General features: G+C 43.8%; 1 protein-coding gene across 3 annotated transcripts in view; it reads right to left on the bottom strand.

Moving 5' to 3' along the window:
• ATG7 (autophagy related 7) overlaps positions 1 to 20,068 on the bottom strand; it is a 203,711-nt gene that overhangs the window by 65,708 nt on the left and 117,935 nt on the right. For 2 of the 3 annotated variants that reach the window (XM_069736767.1, XM_069736768.1), the window contains exon 19: positions 11,892 to 12,030. The exons of the other annotated variant lie outside the window; for it this stretch is intronic. In XM_069736767.1, the coding sequence (XP_069592868.1) occupies positions 11,892 to 12,030 (139 nt within the window). The remainder of the gene's footprint in view (positions 1 to 11,891; positions 12,031 to 20,068) is intronic. 3 annotated transcript variants of the gene reach the window in all.

The following is a 20,068-nucleotide window of genomic DNA, read 5'->3' as shown; positions in this document are numbered from 1 at the left end:
GGCAACTTCCAACCTAATCCAAGACTTGTTTATTCAATGTGAAGATCTGATTTCACTATGCATTAGTCCGTGAGCGCAGAGGATCAAGATGGCCACAAATAAACATTCTTATAGTCTCCCACGTTGAGGACGTTCATTTACTAACACTGTGGTATCGCCACGTACACGGTGCCACCAAATGGACTAGTAGAAGACAAATCTGGTATTCGGACTGAAATACTCAGCTCCCTTACCCCCAGAGCCTCTAAATACAATGTTAAGTTCAGATAAACAGATCATTCATGGTCTCCAATTTTTTTTGTTTTCTAATGGCCCAGTCTGGCCATGTGCCATTACTACCAAAGATTGCTGCTGAAAATGGTCCATCTAATGTGAATGGTCAGATTTAGTCAACTCTCAGGTGGTGTAGACCTTGACGAGACAGTCAAAATATGCACCAAATTCATGAACTAGTATAAGCCACTTTGATCTGATTTTGTGCAAATTAGGAGACTTTCTGAAAAGATTTTTTGCGCTGGCCCACTCCAAAAATCAAAACCACACCTGAAAAATCGCTTCAGAAATGCTCGAAAGACTCTTCCTATTTACTGGACTTTTACGACAATATCACTTGCTGGTTAGTCTTCGGAGTGATTTTTCCCTGCTTCAGGTTTTGAAAAAAGCTTGGTGGGGGAAAAAAATGCTTGTGAGTTTTTTTGAAGATGCTTCTGATGGAATCCACTTCAAACTAGGCACTGTCCCATCAGAAAGCTACAAAAAAAAACCCACTTTAGGCTGTGTGCACACGTTGCATTTTTTTCATGTTTTTTCACTATAAAAACGCATAAAAAATGCATACATATGCATCCTATCATTTAGCATGCATTCTGCAATTTTTGTGCACATGATACGTTTTTTTCCCGCGAAAAAAACGCATCGCGGTAAAACACGCATAATGTTCATTAATTTAGCATTTTTCCCGCTATATAATGCATTGGGAAAGCTCCGGAAAAAAATGCGGTAAAAACGCAAAAAAAAATAAACCCGGTAAAAAAGCATGCGGTTTTCTTGCAGAAAATGTCCGATTTTCTTCAGGAATTTTCTGCAAGAAATTCTTACGTGTGCACATATCCTTACTCTTCTAAAAGTCTTGTTTTTTTATGAGTTTTTGAAATCAAAACTGAGAAGAACTCCAAATTTTCTTTTCCAAAAATGCCTCAAAATTTTCAGTGTGCCCATAGGATTTGTGATTACTTAATCGGTAGGAGTCCAACTGCTGGATCCACCATCGATCTGACAGGGGATGTCAGACTTATGTTGCTAGCCGATCCTTAGGATATCAATACCTGATCAGTGGGGGTTCCAAACCCAGTAGCACCATCAATCAGCTGCATGGTGGCTGTGGCCAGGTACTGCACACCCCCCATATTGATAGGGAATGGATCAACAGTATCGGGCCACTATTTTGTTGATGGAGCAGTGCATCTCCAGCCGCTGGCACCGGGAACAGCTGATTGGCGAGGTTGCCAGGTATCGAATCTCCACTGAAGAGATATTGATGGCCCATCTAAAGGATAGAAAATCAATGTAAAAGGCCCGGACAAACCCTTTAAAGAAAAGAGCTCTGCAGAGCCTCATATGAATAGGTCAGCAGCCGGACATACAGGCTACCACTCCATTAATTCTCTATGACATGGACAGAGATAGCGGAGCTTTTTCTGGCGGTCCCATAGAGTACGAATGGTGCGGTAATGTGCATTATCAGCCACGGCAATGCAGAACCCTGTTCTCGGGGTAGATGGGGGTCCCGGCGTTCGCTCCCTCCCCACCGATCAGCAAGTTATCACCTATACTGTATTCATTCCAGGAAATATTTCTTGGCGTCTTAGCATCTATTAAATAATTTAAAAAAAGGAAGTGACAAAAAAAAATTACTGAATTTGCCAAGTAGGTCAACCAAGTTAACTATAAATGTAAAATAGGGGTGCTCAAACGTTGAGGTTCAGTTCAAATTGGTAAATATTAATCTTTATTTACTTAAAGGGAACCTGTCACCCCGAAATTCGCGGGTGAGGTAAGCCCACAGGCATCAGGGGCTTATCTACAGCATTCTGTAATGCTGTAGATAAGCCCCCGATGTTACCTGAAAGAGGAGAAAAAGAGGTTAGATTATACTCACCCAGGGGCGGTCCCGCTGCTGGTCCGGTCGGATGGGCGTCTCTGGTCCGCTCCGGCGCCTCCCATCTTCATTACAAGACGTCCTCTTCTAATCTTCAGCCACGGCTCCGGCGCAGGCGTACTTTGCTCTGCCCTGTTGAGGGCAGAGGATAGTACTGCACTTCGCAGGCGCCGGAAAGGTCAGAGGCCCGGCGCCTGCGCACTGCAGTACTTTGTCTGCCCTCAACAAGGCAGAGCAAAGTACACCTGCGCCGGAGCCGTGGCTGAAGATTAGAAGAGGACGTCTTGTAATGAAGATGGGAGGCGCCGCAGTGGACCAGAGACGCCCATCTGACCTGACCAGCAGCGGGACCGCCCCTGGGTGAGTATAATATAACCTCTTTTTCTCCTCTTTCAGGTAACATCAGGGGCTTATCTACAGCATTACAGAATGCTGTAGATAAGCCTCTGATGCCGGTGGGCTTACCTCACCCGCGAATTTCGGGGTGACAGGTTCCCTTTAAGAATATATTTTCCCAAAGCAGACCCCTGCGTAGGGGTGAGAAGGGCAGAAGGTTCACATCTTCTACACATAGGAATGGAATGTCATTAGCATATTAAAGTACGCTCTTGTAATAAGGAAGGGGAAACTCCCAATTTTTCACGGGCAGCTATAGGCTCATCAGGGTGGCGCACGCCGTCAGGTACCAACACCGGGCACACCTAGGTTTTCTGAAATTAGAAAGTCTGATTGCACAGGACAAATGACTGGATTAGGGATGAGTCGTGTGTCGCCCGCTTAGGTTAGGATTATGGGGTTCCAAACGTTTCCATCATTCCATCAACTGTATCCCGTTACTTAAAGGGTCATGTCAGGTTTGGATTCCGAGACTCCCTGCGATCAGCCGTCACCTGGGGCCGCTGCAGACAGAAATACTAGAGTTCAGCATTTACACCAACATGTAAAAAGTTCCGTCTACGGAGAAGAGATCTCTGCGACGCAATTTACAAGTTGTACACACTAAGTAATACATTAATTAGACAGAGATGTTGGAAGTGAAGGAAATAAGGTCACTGAAAAATGTGAGGCCAAGATTCAGCAAACTGTCTTGGAGCCCAACGGCAAATGCTGCGTGAACCGAGCTGACTCCGAAAAGAGGCTGGAGAAGTAATGATGTAAACACACGAAAAATCAATCATGATGTAACTGCCCCGAGAATGATGAGGATGTTTGGAAGAGCTTTCTCAGAATGCAGATAAGAAAGTGACGGGATGGCTTCCCTGAGAGCGGCACACATGCTACTAATGAAAGGATGAAGATTTGTAAAAACACAAAAATGCTAAGGAAAAGTGGCTAAAAAGCACCGATATGGGGCTGACATTTTTCATGCATCAATTTTTTTATTTTTTTTTAACATGTTACCTGCACTTGTAGAGCAAGTTTAAAGAGGCACGCATGAGTGTGACCGCAAGCATGCGATTTGCACACAAGCGGTCACATGCCGACTAGACGTGCGCGGCCTCACTCAATGCAAGTGTATTGAGCTAGGCCAGACATGTCTAGTTGGAATGTGGCAGAGAATATGCAAATTACAAACTTCCGGTCACATGAATGAATGCAGACTTGTAGTCTAAAGGTACCGTCACACTCAGCGACGCTGCAGAGATATAGACAACGAGCCGATCGCTGGAGCGTCGCTGTTTAGGTCGCTGTAGAGACATCAAACACCGGCAACAGCAGAACGATGCAGGAGCGATCCAGTGACGTAACGGCGACTCACTTATCGTTCTCGCTGGTTGTTAGCTCCATGTAAAACGTTGCTGGCGTCGTTGTTTTTGATGTCAAACATGACGATACACGCCGACCTGACGACCAAATAAAGTTCTGGACTTCTAGCTCCGACCAGCGATCTCACAGCGGGATCCAGATCGCTGCTGCGTGTCAAACACAACGAGATCGCTATCCAGGACGCTGCAACGTCACGGATCGTTGTCGTTCTCGTTGCAAAGTTGCTGAGTGTGACGGTACCTTAAGGCCGGACAACCCTTTTAAAGTGTACACTAGGAAAACTCATAGCATATAGGTTAAAGGGGCTGCCGTTCTATCGAAGTTGGTGCTGCCGTTTCCACCCGGTAGGTGAGATGGTTGTGCCATGTGACACCTCGCACTGATTGGCTGCAGCCTTTACCGTTTCATCAGAGCGGATTGTCCGCTCAGGTGCGATATTGAGCAGGTCCAGCCGACTAGTCCCTTCTGAACAGTGGTAGCCTTCTGCACTGGCTGATGGAATATTGATGAGCTGCAGTCGATCAGCGACTACAGCAGTCACACACTGAAAACCACGGTGATGACATGGCCAAGATGGTGCCACAACAGGAGGCAAGTGTACATTGCTTTTACTCTCTATACGGAATTGATGTAGCAGGGGTTGTCCATAAAGCGTATTTATAGGCCCCTAGGCTAAAGCAGTGCGTCCTTATGGCCTTCGTCACTGGAATAGGACAGTACAGCTCGATTTGCTGGATAGAATAGCATAGCAGACTATGCTGTTCAAGCCAGATAAGCACAACATAAAAAAATGTATACCATGAAATACCCATTTTCTTTTATTTTTATCTCCGGAGCCTAAAGGTGATGGATTCCGATCAATGTCATTTGTCATAGGGGTCCATTTGGACATTCTGTAGCTTCCTTCCTGCATCCTCTATGTAAGTAAATAACATGGCATTGTGGTCTTTGTCCATGCACGGGCACTCTAGACTAAGAAGATTAGTGAAATCCGTCAGGAATGCTCCGGAGCTCCATCGTCAACACTCCAGTACCAGCACGTGTATGCTGGATTTCACCTTAATCTCCAGGAGCAGATAAGTACCTGTCCAGTACTGCAAAAAACCTGCTGTGGACCCAACCAAAGGCAGCGTCAATTCCCTCTTAATGCAGCAAGGAACTTTAATCCACATTTTATGGTCCAGAGGTCTTAATAATCCAACAAAGGTCAAAAGAGGTCATTTCTTCCAAGTCCGTGATTGTCTGTTCTAAGATCAATTTCTGATATCAGACTGTTCTGGTCGCTAAAAACGCACCTGTAACAGTAGGAAAGCTTAGTGCCCCTCTTCTCCTGGCAGCTCTGGTCGCTGCACGAACAGCCATTCTAGTCAATAGTTGTCTATGCGGCTGTCAGGGAAGTTGGACCATTTGTGGCATATTTTAGAGAGAAGCCACCGATAATCTTCAAAGTTGATCTGTCAAAAGACTGCAGGCTTCATGATAAAAAATGGCATACGTTCTTAAATAGATCCCTTACACCTGATGAGGCTGGTGTACTTGCTTTGAAAATCCATGTCAGAAGGTTTGCAAAATCCATTTTGAAAGTTTTTCAAATGAAGCCAAGAAAAACAGGATCCGGATGGAACCATCGAGTATGATGAAAACAGGATAAAGATGGAACCATCGAGTATGATGAAAACAGGATCCAGATGGAACCATCGAGTATGATGAAGCAACAGCACTATCGTGTTTGTTATAAAAGACAGCGCGCAACAAAAAAAAGGGGAAAAATGAAGTCCACGTTTGCAAACTTTGGATTCCGTCTGCCTTGTTATACTCATATGCTTGGTCGAGGTCTCTAAGAATGCCATTCATCGGTGCTTCAGATGGAGACAGTAAAGGAATCTGAAACCTGTGTTCTGCTACGGGGCCTCCTGAAGGAGGGGAAGGGCAGCGGCACATGCAGTAAGGATAGGGCAGAGTGGTCCGGGCATGCATCATCACATCACAACTGTACAGCTAGCAGACATAACCTATTACAGACAACAATTTTAAACAATCATTGACTTATTGACTTCGTAGAACTTGCTTCCGATGCTTTTCTTTATTATACAAAAATAGTAAATTGCATTCATATTTTAAAAAGGGATTGTGTCATCAGATAATGGCCATTAGTTCAAATCAAGGAATTTAAGGAACATGGAAATTACGGTACGTCAGCTCACGTATCGAAAAGTACAGGGCGCTAAAGCTCGGGGTTGTAAGTCCTAAGAAAATGAGAGGAAAGCCATGGTATCCAACAGTCAGATCCTCTTCTAAAATCACTTTTTATTGGTACGTATAAAAATGCACAGTAGCCATCACGGGATAAAAAAAAATAAAAAAGGTCAAACGCGTTTCAAGCACAGTCCTTAATCATTGCATGTTTAATTTGTCAAACATTTTTATATTTACCAATAGAAAGTGATTTTAGAATAAGATCCGACTGTCTGATACCTTAAAACAAATGGTAGAATAGAGATTGTATGTTCTGAGAGCTTTAAAAAAAATATGTCACAATCGAGGTTAAAAAAAGAACAATAACAAAAACCACCCTGGCCACTAGCCTAATAATAGATAAAAAGGCTAGGAACAGACAATGTTTGCTTTGTAGAGATCAGTTTTTAGACATAATCTTATTCTTATTGTACACGGGAATACAATGGAAAGGGACCCCAACTATCTGGATGACACAGGATCCGTCATTCACTCACCTCTCCTCCCTCCCTGCAGAGTGACCTCTGCACAGATCACAGAGCATGCCTAGAACACTCTCCCATGGAACTCAATGAGTATTTCCAGACCATTATTTCTGCAGAAGTAAATCATAGCTCTGAAGCTCAGTCGGGATGGCCACCTACAATATCATGGACACAAAATTGATTTTCTTAAAATATCGAAAAATCAGAAAATAGCATCTTCAAATAATAGCTGGGTTTATTTAAAAATAACATAATATAATATAAAATATAGGCGATACGTATGTAGGGCAAGTATAGGGGATGTCTGCTGTGGGACTCCTTTATCTGGGACAATCGAAGTTCAAGTTCCTCCTTTCAAATTTGATATTTGCAATGAAGCTTCCAGCACAAGTGAGAACACAACCTAACTAAAAAAAAAAATTATATATATATATATATATATATATATATATATATATATATATATTTTACATATATGTGTGTATATATATATGTATATAGAGGCTCTTTTAAAAAAAAAAAAAAATTACCAGTTTTTTTTATATATTTTTATTTTCTTAATGTAATTTTGTTTATCATAGTAGTGGTCATCTTGCCTGAGCAGCCTTTTTTTTTTACAGCATTCCGAGACATGCTTTACAGTAGACACACGTGAGTCGAAACATGACTCAGAATTCTGGGGTAGAATATTCTGTGCATAATGAAAGAGTAATTAAAAGATGACTCACTGACTTCTATAGGACAGTATTCTGAGCATGAGCTGTATTCTGTGCAGAGGTATGTGTGCAGAGAGCCGGAGGAAACCCTGCCTTTTAGGACCGGTCTTATCTACAGGGTGCACACACATTATATATATATTTTTTCCGAAATAAATATCTATTTCAACTCATCTGAAAAATCCCCAACATAGCAGAGGGCTGTGGATGGTTTGCATAGGCACCAATTAATTCCTCTTTCACATTGGCTGTGCCTCTTCTTGGCAGGAAGAGAGCATTGTCAAAATAAATACATGGGAGAAAATGATTATTATGACTCATTCATGATGTTTGTACAAAGAGAGGTTTATAAGAATAAGAGATGGCAGAACACACAAATGACAGCACATATGGGTTCAGCGATGCTAAAGATGAGGTTTCTGGTGCCGACGATAATTACATTAGAAGTCATGACGAGACTCGGCTGATCTCTATTGTTCGTCTCACGACTGATGAGGGTTTATGGAATAAAGGACGAGCGCTCTCTTACTTGGACTGTGTGTACTTTGAGATCAACCATCTCGGGATCGTTTAGCGATTTCAATAAAGTGAAACAATGATTGTTTATAAGCGAGGCGGCTCGGAGTCTTATGGAGCCAAAGGGAAGTTGGGCAGGGAGTCACGGTAAACATCGGCTCTTTGAAGTATTTCCTTTATTCCGAAGCAGATGATGCGGTGACTGATAGGTAAGGGCTCATCTTACAGAGTGTGAATGGGTTGAAAAAACGCGTGGGTAGAAGTAGAGGAAAAATACTGGGGTGAAAGAAAATGAACAGGGGCGGACCAACATTTCATTAATAGGTTCACTACAGTATAACGATAGTGGAGCGCCATTGATTCCTATGCAGAGAACAGCAGTTGGGGTAAGTTAGTCTTTGGCTGCTGCGCTCTGTACAAGCAATGAGTAAGACGACAAAGCGTCCTTCATTATATGGTGAGCTTTGTCATCTGGTCGCTGCCTATGAAGAGCGTAAACTAATCTCGACTGCTGTGCTCTGCATAGGAAGCACCGACGATGGAGTCATCAAAGAAGTCCTGGCCTGCTTTACTCAGAGCTGGTAGGCCACCTGGCCGGCTGTCACCGTGCCCTGCGCTGCTCCAAGAAGAAGTGGCAGTAGGGGCCGAGGTCAAATTGTGTGCCCCCACAGAGTTTGCTAATCGGTACAATTGCTCGTGCCCACCCTCCACCCCTATGATAACCCCCGCAAGCTCCTTGCAGATGTTGTCCTTGAAGGGATTTGAACCTAGGACCCTAGTGCTGCAAGGCTATCCACTGAGCCACCATACAGTGCTACCCACTGAGCCACCATACAATGCTAACCACTGAGCCACCATACAGTGCTACCCACTGAGCCACCATACAATGCTAACCACTGAGCCACCATACAATGCTACCCACTGAGCCATCATACAGTGCTACCCACTGAGCCACCATACAGTGCTAACCACTGAGCCACCATACAGTGCTAACCACTGAGCCACCATACAGTGCTAACCACTGAGCCACCATACAGTGCTACCCACTGAGCCACCATACAGTGCTAACCACTGAGTCACCATACAATGCTAACCACTGAGTCACCATACAGTGCTACCCACTGAGTCACCCCACAGTGCCAACCACAGAGCCACCATACAGTGCTAACCACTGAGCCACCATACAATGCTACCCACTGAGCCACCATACAGTGCTAACCACTGAGTCACCATACAATGCTAACCACTGAGTCACCATACAATGCTACCCACTGAGCCACCATACAGTGCTAACCACTGAGCCACCATACAATGCTACCCACTGAGCCACCATACAGTGCTAACCACTGAGCCACCATACAATGCTACCCACTGAGCCACCATACAGTGCTAACCACTGAGTCACCATACAATGCTTACCACTGAGTCACCATACAATGCTAACCACTGAGTCACCATACAATGCTACCCACTGAGCCACCATACAATGCTAACCACCGAGCCACTGTGCTGTCCATTGCAAGAACTTATTTCTAGGTTTACCAAAAAATTTAATAAAAAGTCGATTTCATAAATACCCTATACTTTACACTACACCTGGAAAGGGAAACGGCCAATTGGTCCGACACAAATGAAAATAAACATAGCTACCCTAAGGTCAGGAACGCAGCGACTACATCAGATGGGCGTTGGTTGCATTTTCCGAGTTCAGCTAAAAACCATCACATGGGGAATTGCTGCCAAACATCATTTTTCAATTAAATACTCGCAATCAGAACCGTAGGCATTTTTAGAGATTAAAAGATTTTCCATTTAAAATACTTGACCTCTTCTACCCACTGTTTTTTTCCTCTCCAACACACAAGAAACATAATTGTCGGATTTGGCAGGTACCTGCATGCTGTCTTTTAATTACTTGGTGACTAATCGCAGCAGCTGATTGCCGGGTTCTGAAAAAGATTCTTAGAACGCGGGCATTGTGCATAAATTGTTTAATGGGTGCCCGCATCCCGAAACCGAGCAGGCAGAGCAAATCATTACAAAAGATTAAAGCTAAAATAAATAGAATCATCAAGCAAGAAATAAAAAAAAAAAAAAAAAAAAAAAAAAAAAACACAAACAAACACGTTTTTGGAATCTTGTAAGATAAACAGATGTAGGATGTCAAAATACTAGTATATAGAATTTTGTATTTTGAAGGTAAAAGTTAGGACTTTGGTCAATTTCTAGAGTGGTGATTAGTAAGTTCAATATCAATGTATCCGAAAAGACAAAGGTGCCAGAGACCACAAGAAGCCCACCATTGCATTGCAACCATTAGGGGGGAAACCACCCGGCCAACCGCCAATAGAGTGTGTGAATGAAGAATAATCAAGATGTCCTCATCCTTCATATTGTAGGGAAAGAGCAGGTAGATCAATATACTTTTTTCACAAGGTGTCTCCAGATTGACGGACGAGGTGCTCAGCTGATGTCAAAAAGTTGGATATAAACAACCCAAGTGTGACACAGGGGGAGGATGGAGGGAGAGGAGATTGAGAGATGGAAGGAAGGTTGGCATTCAGTGATGGGCCATGCCATAGAGAGGACATTCCAAGGAGATGAGGGCAACACCAAGGTGGCAAAACCAGGAGGCCCTACGTCAAGGGTTCCTTTAAGGCAGTGTTCCCCAACTCCGGTCCTCAAGAGCCACCAACAGGTCATGTTTTTAGGATTTCCTTAGTATTGCACAGGTGATTGAATGCTTGCCTGTCCAGGTGAAGCAATTATCACCTGTGCAATACTAAGGAAATCCTGAAAACATGACCTGTTGGTGGCTCTTGAGAACCGGACTTGGGGGACACTGCTTTAAGGTAATTATGACATTATGTGATTAAAAGCTTAAGGAATCAATGTTTCTTGGTTCTAATGATTTGGTTGTTATCCGTTTGATCAACTTTATACTTCGTATTTGATTCTGGGTATAAAATAGTTTCTATTTGTACACTTTTGTTGGTGGTGCTTGGTTTGCTGACCGCCCCCAAGGATCTATGTAGGAATATGGTCATCGTTTGATATTGGTTTGGTCAATAATAATATCTCTTGACGATGTTATTGTTCAGCATCCTTGTCATTCGATATTGAAACTGCTCGCGATGACTGTATTTCTTACAATTTGCTGGCAAAATGGTGAACTCCGAATCTAAGGTTTTGTTCACCTCAGGTTCAAAGGGGTTGGCCACTACTAGGACAATCCCTTCTTAAACTAAATGTTTGGCCTGGATAGAATAATAAAGCCTATACTCACCTCTTGTGCCGGCTCTGTTCCTACCGAGTCGGCACTCACGGTCTCGGAGCGGTGATGCGGTGGAATGACACGTGATGCCCAACGCCCTATCAGAGCTGGCGTCACTGTTTCCGCCTTCAGACAAAGTGAGGAAGAGGAGGAACTTTGGGGTGAGCTGCAGCGCTGGGCTTCTTCTTCATGTCTAGTTTGTCCATGGCAGAGACAGAGACGCCAGCAATGTTTGGGCGCCGGCGGCACAACACCGCATATCACAGCCCCAGAGACTGCGAGTGCCAACACCGCGGGAACAGAGCTGGCACGGGAGGAGAGTATAGGCTTTATTATCCGAACATTTAATTTAAGAAGGGGTTGTCCTAGAAGTAGACAACCCCTTTAAAAGTTTTTTTTTTTTTAATAAGATTCTGATCAATACTTACCAAAACTATTTGGTGCAAAGTGTAGCAGGGAGGCGTTACATTACATGAAAGAAATATAAATGTCAGCTACTCACAGATGAATACGCTCTCACCTTCATCCGAAGGGCACTGCCTCCAAATGCGAAAAAAACAAAAAAAAAAAAGTACGTCTCTTTAAAAACATGAGCTGCAAATATTTTGTAGATGTAATCTAATAAACGGCGGCGTGGGTAACTGTATATGGCGGATAGTTTTCCTTATTGCCCTTGACATTAATTTTCCCAGCTGCGCCAATGAATGTGTAGCCTCGACAGGTCATCTCATATACCGTACATATTTCCAGAGACGTCTCTGAAGATTGATAAGGAAAGCCGATTTCCGTTTGCTGCATGTTCCCCTCTAGATTCCGCTCAATAGCGCAGATTACATTTCTTGCTTTTACAGTTACGCCGCTGTTCTCGTGTACCCGACACTACAGAAAAAAAGGTTGATACAAGAATGAAAGAAAGGAATGTCCAGCTTCACCGAGTCCGTAAAAAAAGAGTTTTCTTTATTCACAAACTTTAAACATGGAGGATACAGACTTCAGCACAACCATATGGGTAAGAATCTCAACGCGTTTCTGGAGACTAAGCTCCCTTAATCATGATGGTCAGCACTGATTGAACAGTCTCAGGATGCAAAGGGATACACTGCTTTGATAACTAAGTGCTACAATTGATATACAGATTTCTAGGAGGAATAACAGAGAAGTAGCAAAATATAGAGTTCCCAAAAAATCCAGAATAATTATTTTATAGGAAATACAAGTGTCTGATAAACAAAATACATGTCAGGAGAGTGAAAACCTTCTTTTTCAAGAGGTGGTCACCAAAAGCAGCCAGAAGTAGAGTATAGGGCGCTTTGAGAATAACACATTCTGTAAACACCTGTATCATGTACACTGCCCAATAAAATAAAGGGAACACTTAAACAACACCATGTAACTCCAAGTCAATCACTTCTGTGAAATCAGCCTGTCCAGTTAGGAAGCAACAGTGATTGTGAATCAATTTCTCCTGCTGTTGTGTAAATAGAAAAAAGACAACAGGCAGAAATCATAGGCACTTAGCAAGACAACCCCTATAAAGGAGTGGATCTGCAGGGGTAGACCATAGACCATTTTTCTGTCCTCATCCATTTTGGCTCTTGTTTTGGTCACTTTTCCATTTCGTCATTGCTCTCACCCCTAGAGGTACTGTACAGTAGCATGAGGCGGTGTCTACAACCCACAGAAGTTGCTCAGGTAGTGCAGCTCATCTAGGATGGCACATCAATGCGAGCTGTGGCAAGAAGGTTTGCGGTGTTTGTCAGCACATTATCCAGAGCATGGAGCAGATACCAAGAGACAGGCCAGTGCACCAAGAGACAACAACCCAGCAGCAGGACCGCGAACCTCCTCCTTTGTGCAAGGAGGAACAAGAGGAGCACTGCCAGAGCCCTGCAAAATTACCACCAGCAGGTCACTAACATGCATGTGTCTGCTCAAACTGTCAGAAACAGAGTCCATCAGGATGGTATGAGGGCCTGACCCACACAAGTGGGTATTGGGCTTGCAGCCCAACACTGTGCAGGACGCTTGGCATTTGCCAGAGAACACCAGGCAGAATTGATACGGACGCCCTGTGCTCTTCACAGATGAAAGCAGGTTCACACTGAGCACATGTGACAGAGTCTGGAGACGCTGTGGAGAGCGATCTGCTGCCTGCAACATCCTTCAGCATGACCGGTTGGCCGTGGGTCAGTAATGGTGTGAGGTGGCATTTCTTTGGAGGGCTGCAGAGCCCTCCATGTGCTCACCAGAGGTAGCCTGACTGCCATTAGGTACCGAGATGAGATCCTCAGACCCCTTGTGAGAACATATGCTGGTGCGGTTGGCCCTGGGTTCCTCCTAATGCAGGACAATGCCAGACCTCATGTGGCTGGAGTATGTCAGCAGTTCCTGCAAGATGAAGGCATTGAAGCTATGGACTGGCCCGCCCATTCCCCAGACCTGAATCCAATCGAACACATCTGGGACATCATGTCTCGCTCCATCCACCAACGTCACGTTGCACCACAGACTGTCCAGAAGTCAATGGATTCTTTAGTCCAGGGCTGGGAGGAGATCCCTCAGGAGAACATCTGCTGCCTCATCAGGAGCATGCCCAGGCGTTGTAGGGAGATCATACAGACACGTGGAGGCCACACACACTACTGAGCATCATTACCTTGTTGATATTTCCACTGAAGTTGGATCATCCTGTAATTTGATTTTCCACTTTTTGAGAATCATTCCAAATCCAGACCTCCGTGGGATATTAATTTTGATTTACATTGATCATTTTTATGTTTTATTGTTCTCAATGCATTCCACTATGTAATGAATAAAGATTTGCAACTGGAATATTTCATTCAGTGATATCTAGGATGTGAGATTTTAGTGTTCTCTTTATATTTATGAGTAGTGTATACCTACAGGCTTTCAGGTTGGACAGCAAGTTACTTCACTGCAAAAAAAAAAAAAAAAAAGTGGAGTGTACGGTCTTAGTTTCCAACTTTGAAAGGGTTTGTCGGCACAAAACGACTGCTCAAACCAAGCAGAGCAACCTCCCATCCATATCTGCTCTCCTCTTGGTCACGTAATACCAGAGCTGTCAATAAATAAGAGGGATGGCGGAAGATGCAAAAAAAGTTTTAAAAAGTGGGAATGTGCACTCAACTGCTCAGCCACACCAAGTGTGCACCAAGCTTCTGTGCTTGGTTTGAACAGTCATTTTGTGCTGACAGTCACTTTAAAAGACCAAAAACGAAAAAAAATTACAAACTATTAAAAAGACATTTTTTTTTTCAAAACATAGAAATAGCATCTGCCAGCAGATCTGGCAATAAGGCAGCCAAGAAAAGTTGGCAAGCGGCTGTCTAGAGTTACTCTGCAGTTCCTAGAATATACAGTGTATTCCTCTGAAGACGTAGATGCTGATCATCGTGATTAACTACAAATGAATCCTCTCCCAATCGGCATTCTAAGAGCTCTTTCATGTAGCCGTTAATTCAAGAATTACCCAAGTGTAGCAGGATTAGTTTTATGCATATTTTGTCACGCAGATCCTGCTAAAAAAAGAAAACAAGGAGCACTTATACTGCGCCCCAGATGCTGCACGCATTTTTGATGCGTTTTTAGTCGCATATTCGTTCTGTTTTTAGTTCAGTTTTTTTGGCATTCATTTGAATGGAAGATAATAGGTCAACACATTTTTGCTATGTAATCTCAGAGCACCATGATGCAGGGGCTGAGACCCTGATTCCAGCGATGTGTCACTTACTAGGCTGCATGTTGCTGTTTCAATAAAATCAGTGTTTTATCAGCAGGAGATTATCATTACAGGACTAGGCATCTTGCGCCTCCTAGTCCAACTACACACCCACCACTGATTATCAGTTTTCTGTCTATATACAGTGTGCACAGCTGCCAATCAGCGGTGTGGATGGGGCTGTACAGAGCTCAGTAGTCAGAGGTCTGTTACATCTGAAACCAAGAAAACTGCTGCAATCAGTAAAGTAAGTGACACATTGCTGGAATCAGGGTCTCTGCCCCCAAATCATGCTGCTATCAGATGAGATGGCAAAAATATGATAACAAATTCCCCTATAAGATGCTAAAAACTACTGGGCACAGAGAGTTCATAACATGGTATATTATTTCTAGTCGCTAACTGTAGCTGGTCTGTGTACGTACGCTATTCATATGTTTCTCAAGGTGAAAGCTGCGTTGAAGTCATAAGGGGCTCTTGGTCAGTCTAACCGACCATATGCTATTTCTACATTGATATTGCTGCTATCTCCATGGAAAAAGCTAAAAATGTGAGATTTTATCTAATACGAGATGCTGTGGATTTCTGCCCTTCAGTTTGTATTTGTAATCAATGATTTTGTTGTTATATACAGTACAGACCAAAAGTTTGGACACACCTTCTCATTTAAAGATTTTTGTGTATTCTCATGACTATGAATATTGTACATTCACACTGAAGGCATCAAAACTATGAATTAACACACGTGGAATTATATACTTAACAAAAAAGTGTGAAACAACTGAAAATATATCTTATATTCTAGGTTCTTCAAAGTAGCCACCTTTTGCTTTGATGACTGCTTTGCACACTCTTGGCATTCTCTTGATGAGCTTCAAGAGGTAGTCACCGGGAATGGTTTTCACTTCACAGGTGTGCCCTGTCAGGTTTAATAAGTGGGATTTTTTGCCTTATAAATGGGGTTGGGACCATCAGTTGTGTTGTGCAGAAGTCTGGTGGATACACAGCTGATAGTCCTACTGAATAGACTGTTAGAATTTGTATTATGGCAAGAAAAAAGCAGCTAAGTAAAGAAAAACGAGTGGCTGTCATTATTTTAAGAAATAAAGGTCAGTCAGTCCAAAAAATTGGGAAGACTTTGAAAGTGTCCCCAAGTGCAGTGGCAAAAACCATCAAACACTACAAAGAAACTCTGGCTCACATGAGGACCGCCCCAGGAAAGGAAGACCAAGAGTCACCTCTGCTTCTGAGGATAAGTTTAGCCGAGTCACCAGCCTCAGAAATCACAGGTTAACAGCAGCTCAGATTAGAGACCAGGTCAATGCCACACAGAGTTCTAGCAGCAGACACATCTCTACAGCAACTGTTAAGAGGAGACTTTGTGCATCAGGCCTTCATGGTAAAATAGCTGCTAGGAAACCACTGCTAAGGACAGGCAACAAGCAGAAGAGACTTGTTTGGGCTAAAGAACACAAGGAATGGACATTAGACCAGTGGAAATCTGTGCTTTGGTCTGATGAGTCCAAATTTGAGATCTTTGGTTCCAACCACCGTGTCTTTGTGCGACGCAGAAAAGGTGAACGGATGGACTCTACATGCCTGGTTCCCACCGTGAAGCATGGAGGAGGAGGTGTGATGGTGTGGGGGTGCTTTGCTGGTGACACTGTTGGGGATTTATTCAAAATTTAAGGCATACTGAACCAGCATGGCTACCACAGCATCTTGCAGCGGCATGCTATTCCATCCGGTTTGCGTTTAGTTGGACCATCATTTATTTTACAACAGGACAATGACCCCAAACACACCTCCAGGCTGTGTAAGGGCTATTTGACCAAGAAGGAGAGTGATGGGGTGCGACGCCAGATGACCTGGCCTCCACACTCACCAGACCTGAACCCAATCGAGATGGTTTGGGGTGAGCTGGACCGCAGAGTGAAAGCAAAAGGGCCAACAAGTGCTAAGCATCTCTGGGAACTCCTTCAAGACTGTTGGAAGACCATTCCTGGTGACCACCTCTTGAAGCTCATCAAGAGAATTTCAAGAATGTGGAAAGCAGTCATCAAAGCAAAAGGTGGCTACTTTGAAGAACCTAGAATATAAGACATAATTTCAGTTGTTTCACACTTTTTTGATAAGTATATAATTCCACATGTGTTAATTCATAGTTTTGATGCCTTCAGTGTGAATGTACAATTTTCATAGTCATGAAAATACAGAAAAAACGTTAAATGAGAAGGTGTGTCCAAACTTTTGGTCTGCACTGTATATACTTATAATCTGAAAGGTTTCACATGTTATTCTGTTTTCAATGTATAAATCTGTATTTCAGTCAATGACTCGAAGGGGTCAACGCTGTCTTGGCGGCACAAGGAGCAGCGATACAATATTAGGCGACTATGGCTGAGGTCATGGACGGTGTCCACTTAACTTTGGCGGCACTGGCAGAGTTTGCGAGAAGAAAAGTTGTTCAACAGCAGGAGGATCAGGGGTTGCCAAAGCCTGGCCTAAAGCAAATCAGTGATATTTCATAAGAGACCATATGCCTACTATTCACCATTGAAGGCCATCATGGATTTTGAAGATGGCTTGGACATGTCTACTTGACCACTTGGTGCCAATTTGTGTAGGACGCCGGGAGTAAAAGTGGATTCGATCAGTTGTGTCAAGCTGTGGGAGTGAAACGAATGCACATATAGCAAAAAGTATTTAATGGCAGGACAACCAGGGGCAGATGTTTTTATTCTAGAAAAATAGTGCGGTTAGCCTTTCCGTGCATGGCATAGGAGGATGTGTTGATCTTCATAAGCAATAAATTGGAGAACATCTAAAAAACTCATTTGCAAGCAATACCCAGGGTGGTGTATTATAACAAAATATGAAAACACTTAAGGTCTGTCCACTTGTTTATATCCATCTCCATTGACTGAATTACCAGTCGGTACACATCACTTAAGCTTCCTTTCATCTAAGTGAAGGCCGAAAGGGATGTTTATTTCCTGTCTAACTTGTTGCATGTGAGCAATCGCACACAAAAACATTGTGCAGAAATATATAACTAGGAGGCACACAAAGAACAAAGGGAAAAACTAAAAAGGTTAAAAAAAATATATGTATATAAAAAAAAAACCAACAGCATTGGGATACTCAAAATATAACGTACAAACTGAAAAGGCAATGGCACGATAAGCAGATGTAACGCTCTGTAGAGGACAGTGTAGATTCAGGTAGGAGAGTTTCACAGGAGGATAATAAATAGCAGAGACTGACTCATCCGTTCAACACAGTCTTCTAGGAAAAAAGGAAGGACGTGAATTGGATGACTACTTGCTTTGTAAATATTGACAACAAAATTTAACATTTGAGGGATTTGACTATAAGCACTTACAAGAATATTCTGCCTCAAAAAAGAATATAAATATTTATTTAATTGCTTACGTACAACATGGAATAATTTCTAGAAGGATAGGAGTGGTAGGAGGTAAAGGAGTAGGAGAGAACAGGAAGAGAAGTGGAAGAAAGCGTAGGAGAAAGTGGGGGGGAAAATGGAAGAAAGTGCAGGAGAGAGCGGGAGAAGTAAAAGAAAGCGTAGGAGAGAGCGGGAGAAGTGGAAGAAAGCGTAGGAGAGAGCGGGAGGAGAAGAGGAAGAAAGCGCAGGAGAGAGCAGGAAGAGAAGCGGAAGAAAGCATAAAAGGAGAGTGGGAGGAGAAGGGGACAAATGCATAGGAGAGAGTGGGAGGAGAAGTGGAAGAAAGCGTAGAAGAAGTGGAAGAAAGCGTAGGAGAGAGCGGAGGGAGAAGCAGAAGAAAGAGTTTGGCAAGAGTGAAAGGAGAAGTGGACAAAAGCGTAGGAGAAAGTGGAGGAGAAGTGGAAGAAAGCGTAGGAGAGAGCGGAGGGAGAAGAAGAAAGAGTTTGGCAAGAGTGAAAGGAGAAGTGGGGGAGAAGTGGAAGAAAGCGTATGAGGAGAGTGGGAGGAGAAGTGGAAGAAAGCGCAGGAGAGAATGGGAGGAGAAGTGGAAGAAAGCGTATGGGGAGAGTGGGAGGAGAAGGGGACAAATGCATAGGAGAGAGTGGGAGGAGAAGTGGAAGAAAGCGTATGGGGAGAGTGGGAGGAGAAGAGGAAGAAAGCGCAGGAGAGAGCAGGAAGAGAAGCGGAAGAAAGCATAAAAAGAGTGGGAGGAGAAGGGGACAAATGAATAGGAGAGAGTGGGAGGAGAGGAAAAGTGGAAGAAAGCGTAGGAGAGAGCGGAGAGAGAAGCAGAAGAAAGTGTTTGGCATGAGTGAAAGGAGAAGTGGACAAAAGCGTAGGAGGAAGTGGGGGAGAAGTGGAAGAAAGCGTATGGGGAGAGTGTGAGGAGAAGTGGAAGAAAGCGCAGGAGAGAACGGGAGGAGAAGCGGAAGAAAGCACAGGAGAGAGCAGGAAGAGAAGCGGAAGAAAGCATAAAAGGAGAGTGGGAGGAGAAGGGGACAAATGCATAGGAGAGAGTGGGAGGAGAAGTGGAAGAAAGCGTAGAAGAAGTGGAAGAAAGCGTAGGAGAGAGCGGAGGAGAAGAGGAAGAAAGCGCAGGAGAGAGCAGGAAGAGAAGCGGAAGAAAGCATAAAAGGAGAGTGGGAGGAGAAGGGGACAAATGCATAGGAGAGAGTGGGAGGAGAAGTGGAAGAAAGCGTAGGAGAAGTGGAAGAAAGCGTAGGAGAGAGCGGAGGGAGAAGCAGAAGAAAGAGTTTGGCAAGAGTGAAAGGAGAAGTGGACAAAAGCGTAGGAGAAAGTGGAGGAGAAGTGGAAGAAAGCGTAGGAGAGAGCGGAGGGAGAAGAAGAAGAAAGAGTTTGGCAAGAGTGAAAGGAGAAGTGGGGGAGAAGTGGAAGAAAGCGTATGAGGAGAGTGGGAGGAGAAGTGGAAGAAAGCGCAGGAGAGAATGGGAGGAGAAGTGGAAGAAAGCGTATGGGGAGAGTGGGAGGAGAAGGGGACAAATGCATAGGAGAGAGTGGGAGGAGAAGTGGAAGAAAGCGTATGGGGAGAGTGGGAGGAGAAGAGGAAGAAAGCGCAGGAGAGAGCAGGAAGAGAAGCGGAAGAAAGCATAAAAAGAGTGGGAGGAGAAGGGGACAAATGAATAGGAGAGAGTGGGAGGAGAGGAAAAGTGGAAGAAAGCGTAGGAGAGAGCGGAGAGAGAAGCAGAAGAAAG

The sequence above is a fragment of the Ranitomeya imitator genome, chromosome 8 (assembly GCF_032444005.1).
Source record: "Ranitomeya imitator isolate aRanImi1 chromosome 8, aRanImi1.pri, whole genome shotgun sequence".
In the NCBI taxonomy this organism is placed as follows: Eukaryota; Metazoa; Chordata; class Amphibia; order Anura; family Dendrobatidae; genus Ranitomeya; species Ranitomeya imitator.
Note: the sequence above shows the minus strand (reverse complement) of the source record. Positions and strands in the feature narration are given on the sequence as shown.